Genomic DNA, 20,611 nt, shown 5'->3' on the forward strand with positions numbered 1-20,611 from the left:
TACGATTGGGCTGTTTTTATAATTAGTATTGTTTTTTTTTCTCGTTGGAGAAAGGGAATTTATTTAAATGATGGGTAGCAAGTTCCAGGCTTAAATAATTCTTTCTTCGCTAAGTCAAGGAAAGGTTTGTTCTTTAACGAGAAAAATTATTAAGTCATTTGAATTCCTTGGATAATTGAACGTTTTGTCCTCTTTTTATAATCATAAAGAGTTTTTCTTAAAAAGCTTAATAATAATGATAATAAAACGCTTTACGGTTATATTTACGAAGTACACTGTTGTGAAAAGTGGTTGAAATAGAATCTAATAATGTTATTACATTTATACCCGTATATTCCAAGAGTTCTAGTTGTATTTGGATCGAATATTATTTTTCTTTGTGTTCACCAAGGGTGCGTGTGCATACCGGGGAGGGGGGTTGTGATTGCATGAATTTGGTACTCACCGCCTGGGTGTGTGATCCTTCGAGTAGTACTGAGACCTGAGTTCTGCTCGGAGCGGTCGATTCCGCAGCACACAGCTCACTCGGATGGTGGGGGATGAAAACGAGGGGAGGGAGAAAAACCTCCCTGGCCGGGGGTGGTACAACAGGTCTTCCACCCCCTGTCACCACCTTCGGACGCGGCAGAATTTCGATATTGCCAAAATTCTATGTTGCAATAACATAATCATGCCATTGTCGCCTACAGCTTTGTCAATATTTCAAATAAAGAGCGAAATATTTACCATTTAAAATTTAAAAAAATTCAATGACGTCATGATGGATAAAACAACCCTTAGTAATCAATAATAAATGAAATTAATTATACTTTTTATCTAAGGTCTTGGTTGAGATGAAATCTTGGTTAATTAAATATTAATTGAAATATTAATAATATTAAAGATGAATTTACTTATTTGTAATTTGTTGAAGTCGTGAGGAGCGGTCAAAAGAAGGTAATTTAGAAAAACACCTTTTCCTTTCTTGCCGACGTTTCGACCTTCATTCGGGTCATCTTAAGGGCATAAAGTGTGGTGCTATTCTTGTGGTGTCATATTGGTGTGTATGTGTGAAAGTAATTTTCACCCGCTCGACGAATATTCCTGGGTCATCACAAACTTCTTCACACTTCCTCATTGGTGTGATACTTCCAGTGTCACTTCCTCACTTCTTAGACCTATTATTGAGCATTGTTACTCTATTTACTACTATTTTAAAATTACCTACATTTCTAGGACTGAAATGTTTTTTTCAATTTTTCAATTCAATTTCAAATTTCTACTTTTTATACTTTTAATTGCTTGATAATCTAATATTCCCAAAAGTGAAATTAGTTATTAAAATAGAAAATTTACCTTATTTCAGCTTCCCTTGAAACATAAATATTACAGCGAGATTTATTGTTTGATTCAAAATTATTGATTATTAAATGGACTGTTCCTCCCTTCTAGAACTTCTCATTGTCAATCATAATCTCTATATTTTTTAATTATACAGAACATTTTTGGTTGAATATCAACATACATCTCCTGGTTGAATAATGAAAATGGCCAATAAATTCACTCAACTGAATTTTTTCACATCATTTAATAATTTTAATTTATTATTACTTATTCGGAGATCGTGAGATGCGGTTTGGTTGACGTAGGTTTTAGAAGAACATTTTCTTTATCGTGCCTACGTTTCGATCTTTATTGAGATCATCTTCAGAGCCTGGGATTTACAAACATTGTTTAAATTTAACAAATACGTGTAGGATGTGGAAAAAAGGGAATTTATACAATGCAAAAAAATATTTCTTATATTCAATCAAAGTATTTCTGTATCGTGCCAACGTTTCGATCTTTATTGAGATCATCTTCAGGGCCTGGGATTTACAAACATTTTTTAAATTTAACAAATAGTGTAGGATGCGGAAAAAAGGGAATTTATACAATGCAAAAAAATATTTTTTATATTCAATCAAAGTATTTCTGTATCGTGACAACGTTTCGATCTTTATTGAGATCATCTTCAGGGCCTGGGATTTACAAACATTGTTTAAATTTAAAAAATGCACGTAGGATGTAGAAAAAAGTGAATTTATACATGCAAAAAAATATTTTTTATATTCAAAGTATTTCTATACCGTACCAACGTTTCGATCTTTATTGAGATCATCTTCAGGGCCTGGGATTTACAAACTTTGTTACATTTAAGAAATGCACGTAGGATGTAGAAAAAAGTGAATTTATACATGCAAAAAATATTTTTTATATACAAAGTATTTCTGTATCGTGCCAACGTTTCGCTCTTTATTGAGATCATCTTCAGGGCCTGGGATTTACAAACATTGTTTAAATTTAAGAATTTATACAATGCAAATAAAAATTTTATATTTTTTTTATTATTACTATACGTTTTCCTTTGTTTTGTTCTATATTTCATATGTTATATTTTTGTTTTTAATATTGAACCATTTTACCATTCTGTAAAATATATTATTATTTAATCGGTCTACTGAAGTGGTTAAATTAAATCAACTCAACCGTACAAAAGGGACAGGTAGGCTAAACCGTCAACACTTGCCAGTCGTGCAAAATTGTTCGCATAGTCATAGTGCTGTCATCCCTATTTTCTTTACGGCGTTAAAGTTGTACGGCCGTGAAAACTTAATATCGTCAACAAGAAATCCGACGATCACGGTCCGGTGACTGCGGCAGCACGGTCGCGCGCCGGGCGAGTGTGAACAAAGCCATTCAGTTTCCAAGATTATTTTCAAATGATTATTTGGAGATCGTGAGATGCGGTCTGGTGTGACGTAGGTTTAGAAAAACATTCTCTTTTATCGTGCCAACGTTTCGACCTTTATTGAGCTCATCTTCTGGGCCTGAGATTCATAAACATTGTTTAAATTACACCATGTTTATAAATCCCAGTTCCTGAAGATGGGCTCAATAAAGATCGAAACGTGAGATGCAGTCTGGTGTGACGTAGGCTTAGAAAAACATTTTCTTTATCGTGCCAACGTTTCGATCTTTATTCAGATCATCTTCAGCGCCGGGGATTTATAAACATAGTTCGAATTATTCAGAAATCGTGAGATGCGGTCGATGTGATGTAGGTTTCAGAAAAACATTTTCTTTATCGTGCCAACGTTTCGGTCTTTATTGAGATCATCTTCAGGGCCTTGTGTTATCTGCATTTCAGCAAAAAAGTTCTCTGATTGAGAGCCGATGCGAGTATCTTCTCATTGTTGGCGATGTCCTTCAGTATACTTTTAGCTTCATGTCCATATTGAAATTCAGTGGGATGATGAACCTGCAATTTGATACTTACAGATTTTTTGAAATTTTTTCAATGTTCGTCTCAAGACACACTGAAGATGGCAAACTGCTGATGCATCTGACAGACCAATCCAGTGAGGATATGTTATTTGTGACTCCTTGTCTTCCCACTGCACAACAAATACTGGCTACCGCATGAATGTGTATTAAGTGCTTTGTGTGGCCATAAATAAAGTTGACACTTTAAATTTTCACCTCTTTATTTATTTTTAAAGTTCTTTTATGCCTTCCAATTTTTTTTAAATCAGTGGAATAGATTTAACAAGCGTTCTCTGTGACTTCTTGACTTCCCCCCTCGTTTTACATTTTGAGCAAAAATAAAAACACTTCTGATTTATTTGATAAAGTGTAAGCAGCTTTTAATCGAGATGCCTAGATTTAGTATTTCAACATTAAAAACAATAGAAAAGGCGCTATAAACTCCAATCCTTTATTTGATTCTCATATATTGGTCTCAATTTTGGTGTTACTTTTCATTGTCTGTGTCATTTAAAAATTTTTAGACTACCACAATATTTGAATGAAGAGGTGAAGATCTCTAATTGATTATGGTGTAAGCATATAACTAGGCCAATGAACATATAAAAATAATAGGCCTAAAGCGGGGCACACTTAGCCGACACAATGCAACGCACCAGATGCATTGTCTCATTTTCATAGGGTTTGTATGTCTGTTCGATGTGAAGCTCATGCCGACGACAGTATCACAATCGCAATGACTCTTTTGCTCTTAATGCATTATTAAACTGTGCAATAACTTGTTAGTTAAAATTTTTGAGTAAAACTATCTAATAAATTTTTAGTTACATTTTATGAGCAAAACTGTGAAATGACTGTTAGTTAAATTCATTCTATCAATAAATGGTTTTCTGGTGTTTTGATAATTTTTTTGCCAAACAATTATAAATAAATAATTTTTATAAAAACTCGCGATTTTTTTAAATCTCATTTAATTTGGTTTACATTAAAATAATCATGTTTTAATTAATACACTGACAGGCAAAAAATTCCGCCCTCTTGTAATATAACTTGATTTGTATATATTTTTAAATATTAATCAAAGTTTCTCGTTTTTTAACGTTAAATAATTTACTATCTAAAAAAGTTTAAAAAAAGTAAATTGCTAAGTAAAATGAAAAATAAAATTAAAAATTAAAAAAAGACAGATAAAATTTGTTTTAATTTTGAATCAGATTTTTAATTAACATTTCAATATTGCATATTTCCTCCTCTTACCTTAATTACATCATGAAGACGCTTTGGCATACTTTCTACCAGTCTGGAAATGTCTCTTTGCTGGAATTTATCCCATTCTTCAAGAAAAGTCCTTTCAAGATTGTGAAGTCTGTCAGGAAGTGATGGACGTGCTCTTATTCGTCTTTTGAGGTTATCCCATAAATGTTCGATGGGGTTCAAGTCTTGAGAATGAGCTGGCCAGGCTAAGATACTGATGTTATGCTGTTGAAGGTACGTTTGTACTATGCGAATCACATGTGGATGAGTATTATCCAGCATTAGAATAGGATGGTCTCTGATTTCATTGAGGGAAGTGATTTTCATTCCTCATAGTGAGTGGCTATCTAAGACCCTTCTGCGAACAACAACCAACCCTGTGCGACTCTCCGTTGAAATTCCCACCCACACTATCACAGAGCTACGTTGAAAAGGTTGGCTCTGGGAAAAATTACAAGCTTTTCATTTTCTCTTCTCCACATTCTTTCACGCCCATCTGAAGATCGTTGAGCAAATCTACATTCATCTGTGTACAGTACACCAATCATCCAAAAACCAATGGCTGTGTTCTCGATCAAATGGGAGCCGTGTGTTCTGGTCCTCTTACGGGGCAAAAAGCCATCAGTCCATACTGATTTAATCTACTTTGAAGAGTGCGTTCAAAAATTTGAACACGTTGAACATCCTGGAGCTGATGAATCACTTCAACTTAGACAGTAAGGTGCCGCTTGCTTCCGGATTCAAATGAGACTGAATAAACATTTTAAATTCCGTAAAAAGTAAACATTGAAAAGTCCTTTATCCTTGTTTTGGAATAAGGATTAAGGAACCATAATTGATATTCCCAATTTAAAACACAGCATAAACAAATATTAATTGGTAAAAACAATTAGACAAATTAAGGGCAAAATTGTCTTTTATCAAGAAAATGAAAAAAAATCAATTGAGCGAAATTTTTTGCCTTTGAGTGTATAATAACAAAAATTCATATAGTTCCAAATAAAAATATGAGTGTGGTTCTTTTGTCTTCGACCGTACTCAACGCTACCAGACAAAAATTTGGGATTGCATCGTGTAGCGTAGAGTAGAGTAGCATTGAGTGGCATCGGGCAATACAATCTTATGGAAAACTGGACATTGGATTTTGGTCGGGTGTTGTTACATTGCATTGCATCAGGTGCTTAATTCAGGCATTAAACTTGTGTTGGGTACTTTCTGTTCAAGAAGCCCACAGCCTTTGTGCTGAGGCTGGTAAGACTCCTTTTGATTCTTCTGTCGTATTATCTAGATTTAAATATGCAATAAAAATATTAGGAAGTAATTTTCACATGATAAAAGATTTATTCCCTCGTGATCTATTTCTATCGGCACAAGAACTGGAAAAGCTGCAAATCCCACCATAATATGGAATGCAAAAGTCTGAGTGAGAGGATGCTTATTAACTTATTATTATGTAAAGTACTTTTGACGAGAGGTCGTATCCAGCCAAAGTTTAAGTTGTCAAATAGTGTTTTTTTTTTTTTAAGTTTTGTGCTGTAGTATATACTTGTTGACATACAAAACTATTTATTCAAAAGTATGTTTTAGTTAATTTAGATCAAGGCCACATGTACTACTCATTTCTTAAGTTCGACCATGGCTAGCATGTAATTTGGAAGTCAGGTTTGTTGTTTCTTGTATTATTTTTACAATACTCAAAATATCACTTTCACAGAATTTGAACTTATTTTGAGGATTATTAGAATATAATAAGATGTTAAAACATTTATTTGAAATTATAATCAGATAATGGAATAATAACTTAAATTCACTAATTTCGTGATCCGATTGACCAATTAATATATTACAATTAATTAAGGATTTTAGTTGATAAAAAAGTCAATGGCACGAGCGAGATTCGAACCCACGATCTTCGGCTTGATACGCCGCTGCTCTACAACTTGAGCTATTGTGACCTCGATCCACTCGGACACTAACTTCCAATCTCAACCGCACCTTTTGAATTTTCCCTCCTTTTTGCCATTTTTCAAATGTCGTGTAATCTATTTGATTCTCGGCGACAAATGAAATGGCCTCGGAGGGCTTTAGTGAAGGTATTTTAACTTATTAAATTCACTAATTTCGTGGTCCGCTTGACCAATATTACAATTAATTAAGGTTTTTAGTTGAGATAAAAAGTCAATGGCATGAGCAGGATTCGAACCCACGATCTTCGGCTTGATACGCCGCTGCTCTACCACTTGAGCTATCATGACCTCGATCCACTCGGAAACCAACTTCCCATCTTAACCACACCTTTTTAATTTTTTCTCCTTTTTTGCCATTTTTCAAATGTCGTGTAATCGGATTGGATTCTCGACGACAAATGAAATGGCCATGGAGAGCTTTAATGAAGTATACTTCATTTTAAATAATTAAATTAACTAATTTCGTGGTCTACTTGACCAATTAATATATTACAATTAATTAAGGTTTTTAGGTATTAAGGTAAAAAAAAAGTAGGTCTAGCTATTTCTAAAAATTTATTTGTTAGTCACGAGTTAATTGAGCAGACTACGATTAATAACAATACATAAAAATAAATTCCCTTATAAATTATCAATATGTCAGGTAACAATTAAAAAGACACTTGAAGGTCTTTTGTTAACATTTTGATTACTTAAACTATTTAACATTTTTCATAAATCTCAAAAACAAAACAAAAATTTAACAAAATAATAAACCCTTTACCACAAATACAGTCCAAATTGAACAAAATAATTTTAATGTTATATTCCATATTTAATTTTATAAAGTCAAGACTAAACTGTTATTTTAGCTAAAAATAAAAATAAAAATGTACATACGAACAAAGTACTAAAAACATAAAATCCACCCTTTCATTAGCCTTATGGCTTATATAATTCTCACATTACATTAAATTTTAAGTTTCTTGTTTTTCTATTTAAGTTTAAATAAAAGAAGCTCCTAGTTAATATATTTTGCAAATGAAAAAATATTTATGGTTTCAATTTATAATTTTTTTTTCTTTTATTTTCATTTGCATCACCTTCTGGTTTTTAATATCAGTTTTAAAATTGTTGCTTGGAGGAAAATTTGTCAATAAAAACCCACCAACAGACTAAACAAATTTAAAAAAAAATAATTAAAAATATAATTCAGCTAATAACTAACTTAATCAGTTACGAAGTTTATGATTGGAGATATTACAGTTTAAAGTATACGTTAAAAAAAGTTTTCAACCTTAACGCCACAGGTCAGTCTCTCAAATACATTCTTTAAAGTTGATTTATTTTAGAAACTAAATCCTAATTATTCCATGTTTACTCATTTTTTCTGTTTTTATTTATTTAACATGAACAAAACGGATAGAAACTAGGAAAATGCACACCTCCTGAGCCATCATTCCATCTAGCAAGCGTAAAGTGTGAGGCACATTCTGTCTACCAGGCAAAATCCAAGAAATATACTGGAAAAACTAATAAAATAATTGTTTAATATTGACATACAGTTTATAAACTTGTTTGCAAGGACAAAGGGAAAAGAATGAAAACCCAGTAAAAGAAAAACTTACAATATGTACATTGTAGATGGAAAAATCAGGTTTAAAGAAAGTTTGTTGCTAATCTCTAGGGACATAAAAGAAACATTGGATTATGATTCTAAAATGCACATAGCACTTCAAAAGCAATAAACATATTTTTCAAATGTTAAGAAGAGTACAGAGATTAATGCTGCTGAGAGTTATGAAAGATTCAAAGACCTGGCAGAAATTCAAAGAACTGAAGTATGAAACACAAAAATACGACTAATTATTCAGAAAATTATCGATTAACGGTCACTAATCACCACACATTTCAATACGACTAATTTGGATATCTATTGGGAACAGCCACACCTGACTGATAAAAATAAGTTAAAAGTAAAAAAATCATATAATGTGATTGCTAGATATTCACTGATAGAATATTTTCATACAATCAGGCTTATTAGTTTTTAAATGATATAAGATCCTACTTAAAACGACCACTGTGGTGCACCTGAGATACACAGTAACATACCTCAGGTAATTTTATGTCTATAAAGTTGCTGATTTTTTTTCCCCAAAATATCGCAGCTGCTCTATCAGACTCTTGACTTTGATCAATGAAAAATCAGTAGTCTAAACATGTCATTAAGGAATAAAAAAACGCAGTCAAATATATTTCTTTTATTCATCTTACTTCAAATTGTAAAGTGATAAGGAAAACTTCCTAAACCAAGAAGATGCAAACGGTAAATTTTGAAAACACTCCTGGGCAACAGGAATGACTGGTGGATAACTTAAAAAAAAAAAAAAAAATAACGGGCTTATATGAAATAAGAACAAGCTGAAGGAAAAATTTTTGATTTGGAGTCTGACGTTTGACTAGCGTGCAAAATAGTTGTGCCCAAAATTAACTAAAATTACTCACAGACCTGTGGCATTGATAGTTAATAAAATCAAAACAATTCTAAATTTTTCATACTATCATGATCTAAAATATAAGTCTATCTATATACTAACACAATTATAAAATTAACAAAAGCAAAATAAGTACCTATTGAAATAAAGATAAAATTCCTTGTTTTACAATGTGACAATCTTTGATTGATTAAAATATTTTTTACTTACATGTTGTTTAAAAACCAATAATTGCAAATAAGTAGGTGATATTTTATTGTCAATATTGTTATGCAAAGAATTTTTCACAAGTTTGAGTTCAATAATTGTGCTTAATCTCGTCCTATCACGATGAGAGTTTACAGACAAAAACTGTTATCTATATTACAAATAGTCATTATTTTATTCATTATTGGTCCACAATTTTAATTATTAAAATATAAAAAATATATATTTTTATGGAAATATTTAGGATTACACTGGGGATTTAATTTCTGATTCTTTGCAAAGAAGTTCGTAACGATCTGGCCCATCTAAAAAAAAAATTGAAATTTATACTCAAAATTAAATTTATACATTAAAAGAAAAGCTAAATTGTTCGTCTCACCGTGTGATAAGTGTATGGTGAAGAGTGTATGATCGGGGATGTGCGTTATGAGCTGGTCGGTCATCAGCACCCTAATACCGTTCGGCCCTTGCAGGTACGCTGACGAGACCTGTACCTGGTCTATCTTGAGAATCTGACAGATTTTGACGAGCAGTTCCAACTTTGTCAGGGATTTCAGGTAGATGACCTGGTACACTTGTTCCTTTTGGTTGATGCATATGTACAACGTCAGTTTTGGTATGATGCATCTGGGAAAGAACGGCCGCAAATGTAAAAATTGAAACGAAAATAAAATATCTCGGCTTGTTTAAATAAGAATCATCATGTAGTCGTGATATAAACTAATCCGGATTCCTCCTTATCTACGACCAGATTTAACCAGAAGTATGAGATAGATAAACTAGACAGAATGATATCTAAAAAACCCTTTGTTTACATATGATAAATTCAATGTGTTGTAAAGGGTTACATTTCCAAACAATTTGTGTTTTTACTACCAGCTCATGTAATAAAACTTTTAGACATTAAATTAAGAAAAATTACCAGTCCGAAGGGTTACAACTTTAAAGTTTTACATTGGAATAAAATAGAAAAAAGTCTAATTTATTAAATTAAGCAAATAAAAAGTAGTATAATGAACGTACTTGGAATGAATGGCATTGTGTAGGCGTATGCCATCAGACAGGCCGCACAGTTGTATCAGGTCCTCTTTAGAAAGGCGGAGTAGGTCAGCACCAGAGTATGTCGACAGGGTCTGGTGGATGTGTGTGCCGTACCGGTTTAAAGTAAGCCAAAGGGCCACTTGTTGAGGTCCCCAACTTGCGTTCACACAGTCGTACTGACTGGTACCGTTGCCTACCTCAAACCCCTGTAGAAAAATATATTTCAAATTAATTCTGATTATATAGTTTTAACTATTTAGTATGTACAATTTTTACACTTGATTTGTTGAAGTTCATTTAACATTTACAATTTGAGCTTTACTGATATGAAAAGAACTTTAAAAATGATAACCCAGGAAATGGATTGTAATTGGTCTACTGCTGGTTTTATCTATTTATTATTATGTAGATTATTTTAAATTTTTTCCATGTTTTTCCGATAAAATCATATTTCTGCACCTTCAGGCAAAACTGAAGAAGTCAAATTTTGACAAAATAAGAGAAGTGCTTATTCCTGTCAGGCTTAATGTCTCATTACTTGTTGAGTGAACACAGATAAGGGTTATTACAATACATTTTTCATACAGTTATCAATTAAAAAGCCATGTTCTGATGGAATTTGGACCGAGAACCACTCGTGTGGCAAATATGAATCAGAAACCACTCAGCCGTGATCCATTCTAGAGTTTGTTTGATTAAGTTGAGAAGGAAACCTTTTCGTTTTAAACCCAGAACCTTTTTGGGCATCTCAAAAAGTCGATTTTGACAATTCTATTCTTATATTTGTTAACTCGAAAACTCAATTCTGGCCAAAAAATCAAGAAAAGATTAAAAAAAGCTAAGAAAACCTGTTTACTTGGATTTGTACCAAAGGTTTAAAATTTCAATACTGAAAAGTATTTATTTAGAAATCGTGAGATGCGGTCTGGTGTGATGTTTGGGATGTTGGTAAACAGTGATGAAACATCTAGGGATATGAGAGAGTAGTGTGAGGGAATGTGGATATTATTAATTTTGTTAATGAAATGAAATGAATCATTTACATTATATGTTATCTGTGATGTTCTTGAGTATGTTGGTTAGGTATTTTGTCATGTTATATGTGGGTGAGTTTACATATGAAATTATGGGTCTCAGAGGGTGTTCGGGTTTGTGTTTTTACAGATCCATATAGTTTCGAGGGTGTTGGTGAGTTGTTTTGAAGTGATTTGTAGGTGTATATGTCGATATCTTTTCGTTTAAGCGTTTCTTGGAGAATTTTGTTTGTCTGTTTGATGAGAATAGGAGTAGTGTCTGATTTGATTATGCTGTATGTGTTTGTGTCTGTGATAATTTTGTCAATTTTTTCCTTGTACTCTTTTTTACTGATTGCTACTGTTTGTTTGGTCTTATCAGCAGAAGAATGAGTATGTCAGGATTATTTTTGAGAAAATTTTTGGTTTTGGTATATGTTTGTTGAGATAGGTTGTGTTGATTTGTAGTGAGGTGTTGTGATTTGTTATTGTGTTAATGCATTTCGATCGTGTTATGTTTTTTTCTTCCACCGTTTGTGTGGATTTTTGGATTGCATAGTCTACATCCGTAATTAATTTTGCTACTGGAAAATCTGTTTTGTTGTAAGGAATGGAATGTTTGGGACCAAGTGACATCACCAGACCGCATCTCACGATTTCTAAATAAATATCGATTAACGGTCACTAATCACACACATACTGAAAAGTATTTTTTTTTTACTTCCTGATTTGCCCAGGTGGTGCTGAAGTGTCATCGAGCATACAAGAGATGGGGCATCAATTAAATTTCAATTTGACTTTTTTCATGGATGAAAAATTTCTTTTTATAGGCAGTTTTGCTGAAGTTACTTTTTTAATAAAATTTCAGTTTTTCAATGTTTTGATGATCCTGTGCCAATTTCAAGAACTATGTATATTTTATTTCTTAATGATTATTCGGAGATTGTGAGATGTGGTCTGGTGTTTAGAATAACATTTTCTTTATTGTGCCAACTTTTCGATCTTTATTGATCTCCAGGGCCTGGGATTCTTTCCAAAATTTGCCTGGAACTGCCTAATGATCTAAAACAACTGAGGTGATGAGGGTTTTCATGGATGAAAAATTTCTTTTTATAGGCAGTTTTGCTGAAGTTACTTTTTTTAATAAAATTTCAGTTTTTCAATGTTTTGATGATCCTGTGCCAATTTCAAGAACTATGTATATTTTATTTCTTAATGATTATTCAGAGATTGTGAGATGTGGTCTGGTGTTTAGAATAACATTTTCTTTATTGTGCCAACTTTTCGATTTTTACTGATCTCCAGGGCCTGGGATTCTTTCCAAAATTTGCCTGGAACTGCCTAAATGCTCTAAAACAACTGAGGTGATGAGGGTTTTCATGGATGAAAAATTTCTTTTTATAGGGAGTTTTGCTAAAGTTACTTTTTTAATAAAATTTAAGTTTTTCAATGTTTTGATGATCCTGTGCCAATTTCAAGAACTATGTATATTTTATTTCTTAATGATTATTCGGAGATTGTGAGATGTGGTCTGGTGCGACGTAGGTTTTAGAAAAACATTTTCTTTATCGTGCCGTTTCGATCTTTATTGAGATCATCTCCAGGACCTGGGATTCTTTCCAAAATTTGACTGGAACTGCCTAAATGCTCTAAAAAAGCTGAGGTGATGAGGGTTTTCAGGCAGTATGACAGTAAAAATACTTACTAAAAAGTTAGCCTTGGCTCATTTTGTGGCATAAATAAAAACATACTTAAAAAGAACTGTAATCTTGTGTTAGTAAAGAAAACAACAAATACTGAGAATGTATCTTGTGGTAAGCAAAATACTACCCAACTGAAGAAAGGGTAAATCCTACTTAATAGAAAGAAATTAAAAATTTAAACATGTATGAACATACATGACATGCTCTTTGAACCACCTTAAAAAATGGGAATATCAACAGAGGATCAAAGCCAATTATTTCTAGAAGAGAAAGGAACAACAGACCATACTAATACCACCCTATGCAAGTGCCCTGCAATACCTAGGAAAAATTAACTGGGAAAATTGTTCTTGAGCTATGTAGATCATACCAGTGAGAAAAATTTTTTACCTCGTAAAAAATACAAACACCTTCCAGGATCCCAATAAACGTAATTTATATGCTAAGGAAAAATCCCTGTGACTTTGGGTCAGGTTGGCATTTGTGTCGAAGGTCTCGGAACTCAAAACTTTTATGAAACTCCTTGAATGCCTTAAAAAAACTTGTATTTACCAGATACTAAATTGGTTTCAGGTCATGGGAGATATTCAGGCAATGATGAAGCAGATGTACTTGCTAAAAAAAAAAGAAGCCTAGCGAGTAGGCCCAAATTCCTTTTGTGGCATAAATAAAAACCATGGAATCTTGAGTAAAGACAATGGGAAAGTATGCCTTGCAGCAACCAAAAAAACTACGCACAAAATGGGGGAAAAAAACGAAATCTTATTTAACATAAATAAATTACAAATTCAAACTGGTATAAATATATATAACATGCAACAGTAAAGTACCATATTAAAAAATGAGACTATCAATGGAAGATTATGTCTAGAAGACAGAAAACAAACCATAATCCATAACATCCTTAACAACGTACAATCTTGATACCACAACCCTGAGAAGAATTCTTTACTGAGTAAAATATACAAAAATGTTCTAGACAAAAGTTTATGCTAAAGTGAGAAATCTCTAAACTCCAAATGGAAAAGAAAGAGTTAAGGGTAACCAGCGTCATCGGGGAAAAATAAAGCCTTGGTTAAGACTCTAGGTCAGATTCGCGGTAGGTCAGCATTTAGGTCGATGTGTGCAGTTTTAAATAGCCAAGGTCACTGATCGCAAGGTGTGCATCAGAAACCAGTTCGAGTCGGAATCGTGGGAAATGACATCGGGGGGCCGACGGTCCTCGCTTTGTCGCACCGATTTCTTTGATCTTACCGCCGGTAGTTCGGGAAAACTTTCCGTTTCAGCTTGACACGATTTGATTTATCCAATTCATCAAAGATTTGTGATTACTCAAGGTCCTTCAAACGTGCTAATAGAATCAGACATCTTTTTTTTTCTGTTGATTTGTCGTAAAATATATTTATTATGAAATAATGCATAATTCTACATCAAGTAAGGAATAAACGAATTATTTAAACGTTTGAGAATAAGATTAACTTTTTTTTCAATTTGTCTATCCATTCTTACAAGTCCGATGATTAACTTGATTCTAACCAGATTTTAATTTTGGTCTTACAGTACAGTGTTTAACACAAATAGCTACAAAGTAAAAAAATAAATAGTTTATTTACCTGCTTAGGGCTGTTTGGAGGAGTTTGTAAGTCCAATTGTGGTTTGGCTTCTTCTCTGCTGGTCGAAGGGCTGTTGGTCAGCACTTGCCTGAATCCGGCCCTGCAAAAATTTCGATTGTCCTTTAGTTTATGGGTGTCGTTGTGTGGCCTGTAGCCGAAGGCCTTGAGCCGGTGCTTGTAAGTCGGTTTCTTGCTCGAACCTTTGTTCTTCAACCTCTTGACGGCGAAACGCCTCCCGAGGAGGCTGAGCTTAAGCCCGCTCCTTTTTCGGCGTACGCCGTGAAACGACAGGGTGTTCACTTCCAAACCGCCCAAAGTCATTGTAAAAGCGTGCACGATTAACAACATGATTTAGAATAATACAAAAATTTAACAGGTACGAGTAGGGACGGAAAAGTCTTTCGGCTTGACACTGATTCCGCTGGTACTGAATCACTTCTTTTTGACACCAACGTCCAGAGTCAACATGAGCTTGTCGTCAGCTGGAGAAACTTTCCCAGAGTGGCTGTCCCGTTTGGGAATGATCGGCATACGAATCCATACCGTATTTGAGATGGTGCGACATGCCATATATGAGGAACGTCGCGATGTTCGCCTTGCAGTTTATATCGGAGTTTTCACTACAGGAATAATAAAATATCACGGAAAACCAGAGGAGGAGAGAACAGCGCCTAGCGTCGGAACGAATAAAACTGGTCATATCCGGTAAAGACCAGCTCGACTAGAACGGAGGCCAGTTCGATCCCGGCCCCCACCAGCTAAACGCGTTCTACTTCCTCCCCCGCAAGATGCCTTCTTTTACCTCGCTATTTACAACGCGTCTCGCCAAATCTCTTTACACTAAAATAATAATAATAAAACAATAAAATAGAAATAACGAAAACCCTAGTTAAAATGTTTCGAGATAAACAACATAGACGAAGAGACCACATTTAAAAAAACGTAATTTCCAACCAAAAATAACCATACGAAAAAATTTATAGACGCAGTGAAAGAAGGCCTAAAAATCAATTGTTACGCAATAACACATTACATACACGATTACATAGCAAATTGTAAAATAAAATATTAAAATAAGGATAAAAAAATTTGACGTCGACGATTAAATAGTGAAGGTGGAATCTAGCAACTTTCAGATTTCTATAATAAAATGTTGTGTAAATAATATGAAACTGCAATTTATTTAAAAAAAAAAAAAAAAAAAAAAAAAAAAAAAAAATAGGACAGAGTAATATAAAAGTGAAATATTAAATAAATAGAAAAAAGGAAACAGCAGAAATGATGAAGTTAGGGTAAGTGGATTCACTTCTTGTAAATGATGGTTCTACTCACAGATTTGTTGTTACGATCCGGATTACAAGCATTAAACGCTCATCATCAGTTTGAAGGAGTTACAGCACGTCTTTCGGCATAAATTGAAAGAATGATCCACCGCAAAACTTTACAAACTTAATTGTACTGATTGCCATATTAAAAACAGGGTGTTCGGCTACTCGTGTTACAATCTTTGCCAGAAGATTCTACGTTTAAAATGGAAACAAAAAGTCCTCATTGACTTTGGTCCGAATCTCAACAGTTTCGGAGTTATTCCACTTTTTCTGAATTTTTAAGATTTCACGACCTTGCTTCAAATAAACAATGATAACTCCAAAACTAAAAGGTTTTGGGCAAATCCGTTGATATCATTGAAAACTACGTTAAATTTCCAATAAGATGTGATCAATATTAAACTTGTATACCTTCGTGAAATAAGTATTTTAGTAGCGAGAACTTTGAAATTTTTTTTTCAAAGTTGAAAAATTTACTATGGTTATTCTAAACTACTATTTCCAAACCTAGATACGATCAAATTTCAGAAAACACTCCATTTAATATTTTTTTTAGTGGTGTAATTTCTTTTTTAATTACTTTTTTGAAAGATGAAGAAATTGGTGGAGGAAAGGAAAAAACCGTGGCTGACAGTTTGGTAAGGTGGAAAATTAAAAAAAAAAACTTAAGCAAATTTTAAATGAATTTATTAAACTTTTTATTTTATTTGGGTTAGTATTGATCACATCTTATTGAAAATTGAACGTAGTTTCCAAAGGTACAAACGGATTTGTCCTAAACCTCTTAATTTTGGAGTTATCATTGTTTATTTGAAGCAAGGTCGTGAAATCTTCAAAATTCAGAAAAAGCGGAATAACTCTGAAACTGCGGGGATTCGGATCATAGTTAATTAGGACTTTTTGGTTCCATTTCGAACGTAGAATCTACTGGAGAAGTTTGTAACACGAGCAGCCGAACACTCTGTATATAGGGCAAATATACCTTTCAAATACAAAAGGCTGCTGTGCAACACCATAGTTAAGCTGATATGGACTTACGACTGGACGAATGGAGGTGTGGGGTTCAGCTAAACAGTTCAACACATGCCGCGTTCAAACCGCCCAATCCTTAGTCTTACGAAAAATCCTTGATGCTTCATTATGTATCGAACCTAACTACACATAAAGACTTACATTTTCATTCAAGATTTTCGCGTTATCGCAAATGGCGCAAAATCCTCCCGACCGCTGTAAATCAGCCCATCAAAAACTCGCATCCCGAGGAATTCCCTCGCCGACTGAACTATGGCCGCCTAGGAAGTGAAGGTGATGTTAGCGAAAGTGTTAATGAGACAAATATTTGTATACACATTGCTTTGACCATAGGAATTGGCCAATCTGCTTAGACTCAATAGACAATCGACTGTGTACAAGGCTTTAGTCTGTATTTGTGGATGTTGTTCAGGTATATAATTGTATCGTAATCGGTGGATACGGCTATGATTAAAAACTTTAATAATGGGTAAAACTGGGACTGTATAGAACAATCTAGAAGTATATCGCTCTTAAATCTGAAAAGTTCTCTTTCTCTTTCTGTGCCTATCTGCCTCTTTTTCTCTCTCCCTCTCTCTCACTCTTTCTCTTTTTTCTCTCTGCGTTATTCTTTTGTTGTTCTGTCTTTCTCTCTCTTTTTTTTTCTCTCTCTCTCTCTGTGTTATTCTTTTGTTGTTCTGTCTGTCTGTCTGTCTGTCTCTCTCTCTCTCACTCCCTCTCTCTCTCTTTTTCTCTCTGCGTTAATCTTTTATTGTTCTGTCTATCTGTTTTTCTCTCTCTCTCCATCTCTCTCGCTCTTTCTTTTTTTTACTCTCTCTCTCTCACTCTTTCTTTTTTTCTCTCTGCGTTATTCTTTTGTTGTCCTGTCTATCTGTTTCTCTCTCTCTCCATCTCTCTCACCCTTTCTCTTTTTTCTCTTTCTGTGTTATTCTTTTATTGTTCTGTCTATCTGCTTCTCTCTCACTCTCTCTCTCTCTCCATCTCTCTTTTTTCTCTCTGCGTTATTCTTTTATTGTTCGGTCTATCTGTTTTTCTCCCTCTCTCTCCACCTCTCGCGCTCTTTCTTTTTTTACTCTCTCTCTCTGCGTTATTCTTTTGTTTTTCGGCGTATCTGTTTTTCTCTATCTCTCTCTCTCTCTCTCCATCTCTCTCACTCTTTCTCTTTTTTTCTCTCTGCGTTATTCTTTTATTGTTCGGTCTATCTGTTTTTCTCTCTCTCTCCATCTCTCTCGCTCTTTCTTTTTTTACTCTCTCTCTCTCTCTCTCTCTCTCTCTCTCTGCGTTATTCTTTTGTTTTTCTGCCTATCTGTTTCTCTCTCTCTCCATCTCTCTCACTCTTTCTCTTTTTTCTCTCTGCGTTATTTTTTTGTTGTTCTATCTATCTATTTATCTCCTCTCTGTCTGTTTGTCTCTCTGACTCTTCTTTCCCTCTCTCTTTCTCTCACACTTTCTCACTCATTCCCTCTCTCACTATTTCTCTTTTCACTCTCTTTGCCTTCTTGTGTTTATGCCTCTGCAAGTTTGTATGAGTATATGTACCTGTTTCTGTCTGTCTGTCTTTTACCTCATGTTTGTCATTTTCTCCCCCCTCACCATTTTATTTTGATCTCCTTCATCATCTGTCTGTCTGTCCCTTCCTCATCCCAAGCATTATAAACTCTAACCATACTAAATAATTAGCTCGTGAAAAGATCATATCCCAATCTCCAAAACCTGGGAAAACACATCGTGACAGTATCTTGGGTGCGAGGAATTCTGGGTGATGAACAAGCGACAAACCGGCGAGAGGAGGAAGTGCAAAACTACATATAGTCCCAGAATGAATAATCGGGATAACAAGATTCATCCACCAAAAACAAAAGAAGAAATGGACAAACTCAAGAAACTCTAGACATAGTAAATTCATGATAGAAGAACCGTCACCAAAACTGGCACACATCACTACATTTAGACGGGGTGTAAATCAGAAGAGTGATGATAGGGCTATATACCATTTTCTAGTATATGAGAAAACACATACACAGCGGTATACTCAATGATGATGAATACACAGCACTAAGAAGTCCGAGAAAAATAATTTCAGCAATGACAATTGAACTACTATTTCTAAAAAGAAGGATCGTGTCAATCAAACTGAACTAAGCAAATGTACAATAAGCTAGAAGGATGCAGTGCTTTGGGAATATCAAACCCTGCTTCACATCATAATCATAATCATGTAATACTTAAAATAATAATCAACGTTTTCTTCTGAAAGTTCTGTTCAATTACAGATTTTCTTTGATAATTTATAAATCGGGTTAAACAGGACAAATCCGGACGACGGAAAACGGTATTTCATACTCAACTGCGCAAAAATAATTAGCCAGAGTAATTATTTAAACTAATACGTAATAACAGCCAAAAATATCGTTTCATACTTCTTTTTCCAAGGTTTTTTTAAAAAACATTTTCATTCAGAAAACTTAAGCGAAATTGTTAACAAACCGTGTAACGTAAAGTAATAAACTATTATAATAACAAGAATTTCTTAAATTAAACGGTTATCTGTGATCAAACTTTCAAGTGAGGGAAACAACAAAACCGTCCAATTTCATTTTAACGGCAAAAAAATTAATCGTTAATGTCGAAACACACATAATGCGATGCATTATTCAACCATTTTTTCATTAGCAATTCGTGAAATATTGACATTTGAAAGTGACTTGAAAGAAAAATATTCTGCCAACCTGCGGAAATGAGATAGTCTAAGCCATGATGACGCCTCGGTCTTGCAGGACTAGTATCGACACAAATCTATTAGAAATCCCAAGTGAAAATATTTCTTAGAAAACTTGAAAACCCACCTTAAAGTTAGCAGGTACATTTGTTTATCAACTGTTAAAAACAGATTCAATTTAGACAGTAGGGAGTAAGTCGCTGCCCAAAAATGTCCATTTGCCTAATCAAAAATAAGCAAGCAGTTCAGAAAAAAGAAATAAATATAGCTTAACAGTTTTATCAGAAAATAACGCGCAAAAAAGAATGCATTCAGGTTGGCAAACATGTATTTTGATCATTTATAATCAACCGGACATAACTATTCTTGCTGGTTTTGTTTGTTCAAAACGTTCTGGCATTTTGCCTTCTTAGCCGGAAATAGATTTGAAAGAAAGTAGAATGAACTGCCATTTTAAAAGATGAAATTATATCATATACATTTTATTTAGATAGCCAACACGTCATGTTTCTCAATAATTGGGTCAGTCAAAATATCCATAAATTAAATTGAAAAAGGATAATATAAATTAGTTCTTTCTGAATATATTCATCACTGGTAATAATTTCATACAAAGTCTACTGCTGACAAAATTAAACAGTGAAGAAGGCAAAATAGCTACCACCATCGTAAAATCTCTAATAATAAATATCAGTAATTGTACTTGAAGTAAATATTTTTAACATGTTCCAACACCTGAACTAACATAAATACTAACCAAGCTCTAATGAATGGAACAGTACTGTTGTGGTGATAAATTATTTTAAATATGTTGAATGCATGAATCTTAACATGGAAATAATAAACTGAATGTAGTGATTTAGTAACAATTGGTAATAACAAATATCAGTGATTTGGCTTGAACCACATTATTTTTGGCATGTTCCGACACCTGAACTAGCAAAATTACTAATGAAGCTCTGATCAATGCCA

General features: G+C 33.7%; 1 protein-coding gene across 5 annotated transcripts in view; it reads right to left on the reverse strand.

Moving 5' to 3' along the window:
• Positions 1 to 7,048: 7,048 nt before the first annotated feature.
• The window catches only part of LOC106661164 (transcription factor CP2), a 45,740-nt gene continuing 32,177 nt past the window's right edge, over positions 7,049 to 20,611 (reverse strand). For all 5 annotated transcript variants that reach the window (XM_014384413.2, XM_014384422.2, XM_024228038.1 and 2 more), the window contains 4 exons: positions 14,561 to 14,660; positions 10,214 to 10,437; positions 9,570 to 9,817; positions 7,049 to 9,495 (listed from right to left, as the gene is read on the reverse strand). In XM_014384413.2, coding sequence (XP_014239899.1) covers positions 9,437 to 9,495; positions 9,570 to 9,817; positions 10,214 to 10,437; positions 14,561 to 14,660 — 631 coding nt within the window. In that variant the 3' untranslated portion in view covers positions 7,049 to 9,436. The remainder of the gene's footprint in view (positions 9,496 to 9,569; positions 9,818 to 10,213; positions 10,438 to 14,560; positions 14,661 to 20,611) is intronic.

The sequence above is a fragment of the Cimex lectularius genome, unplaced genomic scaffold, assembly GCF_000648675.2.
Source record: "Cimex lectularius strain Harlan isolate CLEC.00 unplaced genomic scaffold, Clec_2.1 scaffold215, whole genome shotgun sequence".
In the NCBI taxonomy this organism is placed as follows: domain Eukaryota; kingdom Metazoa; phylum Arthropoda; class Insecta; order Hemiptera; family Cimicidae; genus Cimex; species Cimex lectularius.